At 38.7% G+C, this 10,376-nt stretch overlaps 1 protein-coding gene across 1 annotated transcript; it reads left to right on the forward strand.

The window, feature by feature from the left end:
• The first annotated feature begins 2,307 nt into the window (after positions 1–2,307).
• Positions 2,308–8,355, forward strand: LOC140064465 (keratin, type I cytoskeletal 19-like). The gene is made up of 8 exons (XM_072111395.1): positions 2,308–2,796; positions 2,889–2,971; positions 3,072–3,228; positions 3,763–3,924; positions 5,121–5,246; positions 5,463–5,683; positions 7,324–7,361; positions 7,906–8,355. The coding sequence occupies exons 1-8, from the start codon at positions 2,338–2,340 to the stop codon at positions 7,929–7,931; spliced, it is 1,272 nt and encodes a 423-aa protein (XP_071967496.1). The 5' UTR covers positions 2,308–2,337; the 3' UTR covers positions 7,932–8,355.
• The last annotated feature ends 2,021 nt before the right edge of the window (positions 8,356–10,376 follow it).

Here is a 10,376-nt window from a genome sequence, read left to right on the forward strand (position 1 = left end):
TAAAGAAGGAAAACCTCACACCCAATGTCCCCATACTATAATGCCCTCTCTTAATGTCCCACATATATACTATATTTATCCTTGTTAGTTACCCCCCCTATGCTGTATAATGCTCCCTTCCTGTGACCCATAGACCTATAATAATAATGATAATAATAATGCTCTATAGTGGGCCCCTCTATGTTAGGCCTCCATTTCTATTACATCCATTTGGCCTCCGCTATAAAGTCCTCCGAATTTCGCTGCCATATATTTTCCTTATATATAAGGTTTTCCTTTTTTGTGCCCCTTTTACTGATATTATAATGTCCCCTTTGAGCTCTGCCCTTCCCCATCTGATCCTCCTACCTTACTCAGTGTAGGTATTTTATAATTACAAAATCTCCACTGCACCAATACAATGCTAAACATAGACATAAAAACAATCACACATCAACCCCATTGTGTTGCCTTTTATACTGTTAGATAGATATATAGATAGATGATGGATGGATAGATGATTGATAGCTAGATAAATAAGACAATAGTTTAATTATAGATTTATAGAAGAAAATAAGTTATTATAATATATAAGTATGACAAGGCCCCATCCGGTGCCATCACTGCAGTGAACCAGGGAGCAGCCAATCGCCAGTTTCTGGGGTCAGGAAGGAATTTTTCCCCCTCCCATGGGGGTTATTTTCGCCTTCCTTTGGTTCACACTTTTTCATGCAGTAAATCCTATAAATTGCACTGTATGGTTCGGTTCAAATTAAAACAAAAAAAATTATATTAATAAAAAATATATTGAATCCATTCACTGTGTCCGTGTCTTCTTTTATGAATTGCTGACATTAGTCTGCTCATCCGCATTTTGGTTGACAATCTATAATTTACGATAGTGAAGTCATAAGGATGTTAAAACTGTAATGATAAGCTGATTTCCATTTTTCAATAGTCCTGGTAGCATGGATTCTGACTATTGCATGTAGTCCCTGTGCCTTGACTGCTAGAGACTCCCTCAGTTCTATCAAGGTTAAATGTCCATCTTAAAGGGACTTTTGCTAGGTCTGAGGTTGTCTAATCCTAACACAAGTTTGTTGATCAATTACTGTGCAGAATATATGGCTCTGGTGTGGTATAGATTTTGGGAACATTTTCTCAGGTCTAGATTTCATTTCTCCACAATCTGCTGCAATGTGTCCAGTGTCTGTTTTGAGAGTGTGGTGAGAAACAGCAACTTCGCCACACCATGACCATATACAATAGATCTCAATGGGGGCCATGAGCTAGCTGGAATTTGTGCCCCCAAAAAGAGTCATGTACATGAGGCTTAAATGTGTCAAATATTAGGAGAGGAGTGGTTATCATAGACTAAGAAGGCTTAGAGACGTCTTTGCTTACTGCAGATCAGAGACCTGAGAGTATTCTACCAGCTAACCATCAAGTTTTGGCTAGCCATCTTTTACCTTTGATATCCTCTGAAGGATTGGCATAAAACTCTGCCTCCAAGTATACACATCTAGAAGCAGGTTTGCTCATTTCTGTAAATGATTCTCCTTTTACATAGGAGCCAGAGTTAATGAGACACCTCTAATGTGCCTTAAAGCAGACAATGCGGCACAGTTCCCCAGGGTATAATGGTGCCCTCTGGCCACCTGCTAAATCCAGGAGGGTGCACTGCCAGGGCACTTCTACACCATGTCTGACCAGGCATAGGATTGCACCACAGCCTGTGCCTGAAAAGGCCCACTTCTAGGCCAGCAGGACCCCCTTCTAGCCCAACCTCCATATAGTGCAGCTAATTGAACTATGGAATAGCTCTCGGCGAAGAATTGCTATTAAATCATAATTTGTATGGCTGTTTTCAGGCATACTAGCCATGATAAATCCCCTTTATATCTTTACCTTTATTGAAGGATAAAGGGGAGAGTCCCTATATGCTGGGTTAGGGATACATCGTCAAACTACTCAGATTGAAAGCTAAAGCGAGGAACGGAAACCTTTCCCTCGGTGAAGGATAGCTTAGAAACTGTACGGCCATTAATCGCACTGCTGGGTCAATTTAAGTATCAAATATTAAAGAGACTCCTCTATAAGGTGTGGTGATCTTTAATGTCCTATAATATTTGATAAATTAATAAGCTTCTCTATGTCTCTTCTACTTTGCTCTCTAATCCCCAAACTGAATTGTTTGGTGATAATGCTTCATCACACCATGATGAATCAGGAGAAGCTCCATAAATGAAAGCATTTAATGAGTTCACCTACATATAAAAACCTCACATAGCAATGGAGATATATCCATTGTATTCAGGGCTACCGGTACACTACAACCCATAAGAGCAAAATTTCATCATGAGCCACGGAATAAGCCATTTCTCCTCCCAATCTCTGAAAGGGTCTTGCCATTATCCCAAAGCATCTAGTCATGTCAACTCACACTATGCAGGCATCCATAAGGTCCACCAAAATAGTTCTTCTGTTCCTATCGTCCATGGAAGCTCAAATCTAATCTTTTCTTCCCACTCATCTACTGGTCATCATGGACATAAAAGTCACAGCCATGGAAGTTATGTCAAAATCTCAGGAAGCCACCATGGATGGAAAAATTCTGGACTGCTTGGTATTAATGAAAAGGAAACCTTGCAGCACCTCAACACTAGGCTATCATCCTATTTAGATAAGGTTCATTCACTAGAAGAAGAAAATACCCAACTGGAGAGAAAAATCTGTGAATGGTATGCAAACAATGCACCCAGCTTCTTACCTGACTCCAGTGACTACTTCAGGACCATCAGGGAGCTTCAAAATCAGGTATGATCACAATGTTCTCTATAGAATTCCTAAAATGATAACAGTATAACAGTATGCTATAGTATTTAACTATGTAACATTGTTCTTTGGAGGTCTCTTCAGCCAAGGTAGAGAATGCCCGAATCATATTACAAATAGACAATGCACAACTGGCTGCAGATGACTTTAGAAACAAGTAAGTGTTTTGGGTTGCTTCACATAAACAGATTTAGTATGTTGTTTAGTAGATATTCATAATACAATGTCATTTATGGTGAAATTTGATGTTTACAAAGGTATGAGATGGAACACAACATGAGGAACAATGCTGAGGCAGATGCTGCAGGGCTCCGCATGGCTCTTGAGGAGCTTAACATGCAAAGAAGAGATTTGGAATCCCAAATCCAATGCCTTCAAGAAGAACTTATGCAACTTAAGAGCAGACATGATGAGGTAATATAGCAAAGGTCTATCCCCATCTGTCCAATGTTATTTTATAACTACAGTGCATTGAATTGTATATTCTGCTGATTTCAAAAGAAAATTCTGTTCATACGTATAAGATGTATAAGATATTATATATTCATGATGTCTTTCATGAACATGCATGCTTAGATTGCTCAAAAGGAGATTACCCAATGCTATACATTGGTTAGCAAAGAACTGGACATAACCAGTTGCTTCATCTGATTGCAGTCTTAAACCAGATTCATAAAAAATTGTGGATTTATGTCATACATATAAAATATCCGTTATGTTTTTCACAGACATGCATGCTTAGATTGCTCTAAAGGAGATTATCTTACTCTATACATTGGTTAACAAAGAACTTGGCATTACCAGTTCCATCATCTTATTGCAGTCTTAAACCAGATTCATATAAATGTGTGGAGTTATTTTTATATATTCCATGTATAGTTCAAACAATTGTTTAAACCTTCAATTTATTATTAAGTTTTAGTAGTAACAGCAATTTCCTCATTCAAGGAGACCAATTCTCTGCAATCACAATTGGGAGCCAGAGTCAATGTGGAACTTAATGCTGCTCCCGCTGTAGATCTGAGCAGAGCCTTGGCTGAAGTTAGAGAAGAATATGAAAACCTGATGGACAGAAATCTGAGGGAGGTAGAGAGAATTTTCCTAAGCAGGGTAAGTATGCAGTAATTCACTGCAAATGCTATGGAGACAAGGTTAAAGAGATTGTCAATAAACTAGACAACATAGTTTAAAAGAAATCTACCATTTTATTTGATGCATTATGAAGCAAACATACCTTGAGACTGCTATAGCTACACTGATGCAGGATCATATCTTGGTTAATCCCTGAGCTGAGTGGTTTTGCTGAAAAAACAATGATAACATTCGGTACTTCGGGAAAGCTGGGTCAGCATGGAACACATTACATGGAATGTAAATGGCTGCTAAGTAAAGCATGACTAAGCATGACTAGCCAAGCACTAATCAACCTGAGCTGGATCACTCATACACAGCAGCTGGGGGAAGGTGCAGTAATTGATTATTCTGTCTGGCAGGGAGAAAACTGATTGCATCATTATCTCCTGCAGAGAGAAACTCTTCTGCTATGAGAAGCAGGAAAGCAAGTGCTGGCGCAGCCATAGAAGCCACAGAGCTTCATTATCATAATATAATATCTGTTTTATCAGCAAAACCACGCAGCACAGGGATTAACCAAGATATGATCCTGCATCAGTATAGATAAAGCATTCTCAAGGTATATTTGCTTCATAGAGCATCAAATCAAATGATAGGTTTCCTTAAAAAAGGGTCTCCAGTATTCACTTAGTCTATAGACTCTTTACAATGTCAGCTCATAAAAAATGAAAGCATCTATAGATACCAAGTAGTATGATGTGACTATTGGAGCACTCTCGAAAGAGAGACACAGTAGGAGTTGCCATGAAGATGGGCTGGAGCAGTGAAAGAGAAGAAGTTGTGATAATATGCAGAGGGCTGCATGGTAAGAACAGGATAAGTCTGGAGCTCTCAAAGATGCAGGTACATTTACATGCAGAGACATTGCTAATGGAACAGATTTATTAAAAAGTGGCCAACCCCTTTAACGAACCGATGCAGTACCAGTGCGATGTGATCATTACAGAAGATAGCTGGTGTTTTGATGTCACCATGAGCTTTAGTAAGCCAATTGATAACAAGTAATGTCATCTTATGGTGTATTTAGTAGTTACTTGTAATCCCAGATGCAGCTATTGCCCAAGATATAGAAGCTTCATTCTATATCAGATATTTTACCTGATTTAAAAGAAAATGTAAAAGTTATTAAAAAAAAAAAATCACCATCACTAAACCCTGTTCCTTTATTGCAGACAGCAGAGCTGAACCAGGAGGTGTCTTCAGGGGCAGCACAACTCCAATCCGTCAATAATGAACTTATCGACCTAAAGCGTTCTGTACAGACCTTGGAGATTGAACTGGAAAGCCAACTCAGCCTGGTATGACCATTGATGGGTTCACGTCAGGATTTATCCAGTTATTCTCACAAATAGCTATTTCCACTGTATAACCAGCCTGGTACACGATGGGATTGACTGCTAAGTCTTAGATACTTTGCTTTATCAAATTAAGGGGATCTTATCCATTTACCCCAAAATTTACATCTTTATTTGAGATATGTTTTAGGGTTCTCATATTATTACCTTCTATTGTAGAAATCTGCTCTGGAATCCACATTATCAGAAACTGAAGCCGCCTTTAGTTCCCAGCTTGCACAATTACAGGGCATGATCAATAACATTGAATGCCAACTTTCCAGCATTCGATCAGATCTAGAACGGCAAAATCGTGAATATCAACTTCTCATGGACCAGAAGACTCACCTTGAGATTGAGATAGCAACCTATAAACGTCTAATAGAGGGTCATGATATCAAGTAAGTACAGTACTCATTATCGCTTACAAACTAAAGATGTAGTTTCCAGCTGCTGCAAGATACTATTCCCAGCCCCAGTGATGTTTTTTTCAAGGGAGTGACAGCCGTGTGGGGTATCTAAACTTTGAAGACTTTTTTTAGGGAAATGGTAGTGCAGATTTTTATAGTAAAACTTGTAAAATACTTTATTACAAAATGCTACTTTGTACCATTTTTACCTACTTTCTTACCCCACAGCGAGCTGTGTATCTGAAAGCAGTTCTGATGTTCATACCTAGCGGACAGATAAAGAAAGTTTGCTGCAACTTAAAGGGTTTGTCCTAAGTTTATAAATTTGAGAATAACAAGTTGATTGGTGATGGACCTTCAGAATCCTAATCTCAGTAATAGGTAGAGAGTCTTGATGCATACTTTTCCTGCTGCTCCCATGAGTGAGAACATGATCTCTATTCTCCTGATCGCAGAGGTCTCAGTAGTCAGACACTGACCAATCAGCTAGTTATAAATTTGGAAAAAACTTTTAACTCCTTAAAGACTTGATAATTCAGCTCTGTAAGCATATACCTTATTTAAAGGGAACCTTTTATGAGGAAGGCTATTTTTCATAATGACAGGTACCAATAGCTTCTGGCATGTTGATTTCAAAATTTCCTTGTTGTGCATCTGAATAATTCCACTATTTTTTAATTGTTTCTTTAACATTTAACATTACTTGGCTCCCTGCCAGCAGTGTGGGGTGAGACTTTAGCAATCTCTCCTTTTTTCTCTGCTGGGATGGGGGATGGGAGGAAATATCTCCTGAGACGTATTCATAAATGAATATACATTCTGCTCAAAGAAAGGAGTTGTCTGTTAAAATTCTGCAGACGAGCTTGAGAGTGATTTAAAAAAAAACTTACCTCTACCATCGCACCTGATGTCCTGTGGCACTGTTGCGCTGTACCGTGCCCTTCTTTGTTTACAGGGCACAGAATCTGCGCTGAGTTTTGGCCGACCACGCTTACCTGCCCCCCTTCCCAGAGCTGGATCATGGGCTGTGACACAGGGACGAGTGGGCATGGCCGGCCACGTTGGCCGGCCGGAAGCTAAACTTGGCAAAGCGTCCAAGCCCATATAAACAAACATGTGAGATGGGACACAGGATACGATGGTGGAGGTGAGTAAAGCTTTGTTTTTCTTAATTCCTCCCCAGCACCCCTGCAAAGTTTTGAACTGACGGACAACCCCTTTAATTTTTATAAGATTTTCCTACAGTCTGTATCTCTGCTTTTCAATCAATTCCATGATGCCATAGCAAATATTCACATAATCAACCAGATACAGAGCTGTCTATGCTGGATGGAAGTGCAGTGAGATTACCCTCTCCATCTGAATTTTCCATGCACAGTGAAAATACACAGTAAGGTGTGATAGGCAACTTTATTATTACTATCTGTAACAGGAGTTTATGCTCCCCTTGATACATGTCATAGACTGAAGTATAGTATGCCACTGATGGTGGATTCTCACTGCTGCTACTAAACCATGCAATGTGAAAAAAGACTAACATCATAATAGAACAAATGAGAAAAAAAAAAATTTGCATTGGGATCAGTTGGGTCACATTGGTTCAAACCAAAATTTGTTTTATCTTTGTTTAGGGCTTCAGCTCATGATCATAGTTCATGGCATAAAGAAGGTGAGTTATGATCTTTATAATAATAAAATACATGCAGCAGTTTCTAAGTAGGGTATCCTCTATTCACAATAGATGGTATCACACCTCTTATCGGCACACAGCATGTCCAGACAACTCTCCATAGACTTCAGTGAGTTGGCTCCAGGTTATTACTGTCTATGGTCATGAGGCTACTGTAAAGCATATCACTAAAAGCTTTTACTTGAGTTCAGGCAAGATGGTAAGAGACTACTCATCTCAGTAGGTCAATCTGTTTAAATAGAATTTCTAAGGCCTCATATGTTACGACCTGGGCGAGCATCCTGCGAGTAGTGAGAAAGCGAGTGCTCACCGCACCGTGACAAGGTCTATGGGGACCATGATCCATCCGCAAAATGTGCAGCCGGATCAGGTTCCCATTACATTTGTGTACATGAGACCTAATGGTGAGCATAGGTGGGATTTTCTGGTAACAAATTCCAGGTCCTTATTTCATGTTTATTACATGTCAAAATGTTGGTGGTAATTGTGATAACTAAGCGATTTCTTTTGTTTCCCTTTCTAGTATCTCACCACAGCAGCAAGTGTTAAAAAATCATTAGAGGAAATGAAGCTCGCTATCATCTCCTAGAGAGAATATTTTATTTTGCGTTGATCTGTAGATTTTAGTTTCTGGTTCTATTTTGTTGGCACAAAGCAAGTTATAAGTTCACTGAACACATCATTCAATCCAACTTAAATTTAGATTTTTTCCTTTAAGAGTTTGGCCATCATGGAAATTTTTAAATATTATAAAAGGAAGTTTTAAGCCATTTTAAGTAGGTAATGAATCTGTTAATTGGGACTTGACTAAATGCTAATGATGGTTCAGACTGAGTCATACGATCTGTTACTAGAACTCATCACTCATACGATATGAAGATAGATGGATTTGGACTGTATAGTCATTAGCTCTTTGCTTTCATTGCTGGATTCTATGGCTTATTCTTATTGGTTTTATGAAAAATAAAATGTATTCATGCAACCTATATTTGTTTGTTACTCTTATTACTGAAAATGCAATTGAAAAAGAATGGAGATAAACACAATTTATTTTTGCTGTCCATATTAACCCCTTCACGACAAGTCAGTGTAAATATACATCGGGGTGTTGTGAAGGGGCATATGGAAAGGTCTCCTGGACTAAGCCCTCTCCATAAGTGGTGGGTTTCATGCTGCTCTAAAGAATTTAGGGAAAGTATCCTCATAACCTTATTTTAAAACTGTAAAAATAAAGCCCATCAGAATATGGCGCTACTGTGTTTTTGGGGGAATTCCACCACATTTGGAATTTTTTGTTCCAACTTCCCCGTATGTGGCTGAGAAAATCAAATGTTGCCAGTAGAAAATACAGTAGATAGCTTTGTTAATGAAAATACAAAAATTCACTACTTGAGAAAGGAGCGGAGTGAAAAACAAAAACGCAAAACATTTTTTTCATCTAGAAGGCATATATATATATATATATATATATATATATATATATATATATATTGATCAGTAAATCAAGTTATACATGGATTGTAAGACTATTTAGCAAAACAAAAAGGAAAATTGGAAAATGCATTCCCAATTCTAAAGTGGTACAAGAGGTTCTGTTGCTGTCAGTATTGCGGTCCCGGGCAGTCTATTAGAAATGACATTGGTGGGTGTGCAGCGTGCACCTACTGATGAAACATGGGACACAATCAAAAGACCATGGGACCATTGTTTGCGTCCCGTATTAAACAACTTACAGTGTGTATGTCCTGCTGTGTAATTGGTAACTGGGTGAAAGATATGGAACCAAACATTAATAAGAATCTCTTTGCCAACATTAGTCCAGTTTTTATGAAGTAGTATCATAAATTTTGTTTCAATGTGACAATAGGAAATATGTAAATAATAAAATATTCAAATGAATGCAGGCTATTAAAAGGGGTATTCCCACAAAGACACAACTCTCTAATTCACTGTTACTAACAAATTTACAACATTTCACATATATAATTCTAACCCACCTCTATCAGTCTTTTAGTTGGCATCGGATACAACCATAAACTCAGTCCCCTCTATATGGTCAGGCAGGTCTTTCTGGTCATATGAACATGAATCTCCTGTACTGCAGGAGCATGGGAAGAGGGAGGAAGCAGAAAGCAGCAGAGCCAAAGGCACTTACTGCCCTGTATAGTTGAGAGGAACAAAGCTCAACAAAAACGATGAGCATCTTAATACATGAGGCAGGGGCAGTGGCGTAACTAGGAGAGGCTGGGCCCCATAGCAGATTTCTGCATGGGGCCCCCCTTCCCCTTAAAAAAATATATAGCCTGGCAGGCACACATCGGCGCACTGGAGAGGAGGAGAGGTGATCGCGGCTCACCCCTCCCCTCTCCATAGAGAATAGAGCTGCATGGTCATTCTTATGGCCATAGATAGAGCATGCTCTATCTCTGTTGCGGCCACGGCTCGAAACAGTGAGTACTCGTTGAGCTCACCGTACCGAGCAGAGGCACTATAGACACCTATGAGGGATGTATATCGGTCAGCAAATTTGCAGCCAGATATACGTCCCCCATACGTTCTTGTGAGTGTACCCCTACACGGACATGTTTATACAATTACACTTATACACTTATACACTGATACATACACACCTTTATATACTTATATACACATAAAGTTCTACACGTATATAGTCGCACCCATATACATACAAGTATACACTTATACACACACACGTTTATGCACTCATATACATTTATACACTAATACAGAGTGTATACAAACTCATACAGCCTATACACTGACCATATACGAGCATATATATATAGTATAAAAAGACCAAATACACACATACCGCATATACATACAGAATATACACACATACAGCAAATACACACACATTCAGTATATACAGCATATACACACACAAACGGGGAATACACACACACATTCAGTATATAGAGCATATATAGTATATACAAAAACACACATACATATATATATATATATATATAT

This window comes from Engystomops pustulosus, chromosome 6, assembly GCF_040894005.1.
Source record: "Engystomops pustulosus chromosome 6, aEngPut4.maternal, whole genome shotgun sequence".
In the NCBI taxonomy this organism is placed as follows: Eukaryota; Metazoa; Chordata; class Amphibia; order Anura; family Leptodactylidae; genus Engystomops; species Engystomops pustulosus.

Bases quoted from the DNA above. Each gene is read 5' to 3' on its own strand.
- LOC140064465 (XM_072111395.1), top strand. From the start codon at position 2,338: ATGAGCCACGGAATAAGCCATTTCTCCTCCCAATCTCTGAAAGGGTCT. The intron at 5,247-5,462 runs GTATGACCATTG...CTTCTATTGTAG, and splicing joins TGGAAAGCCAACTCAGCCTG to AAATCTGCTCTGGAATCCAC. The intron at 7,362-7,905 runs GTGAGTTATGAT...TTCCCTTTCTAG, and splicing joins TAGTTCATGGCATAAAGAAG to TATCTCACCACAGCAGCAAG.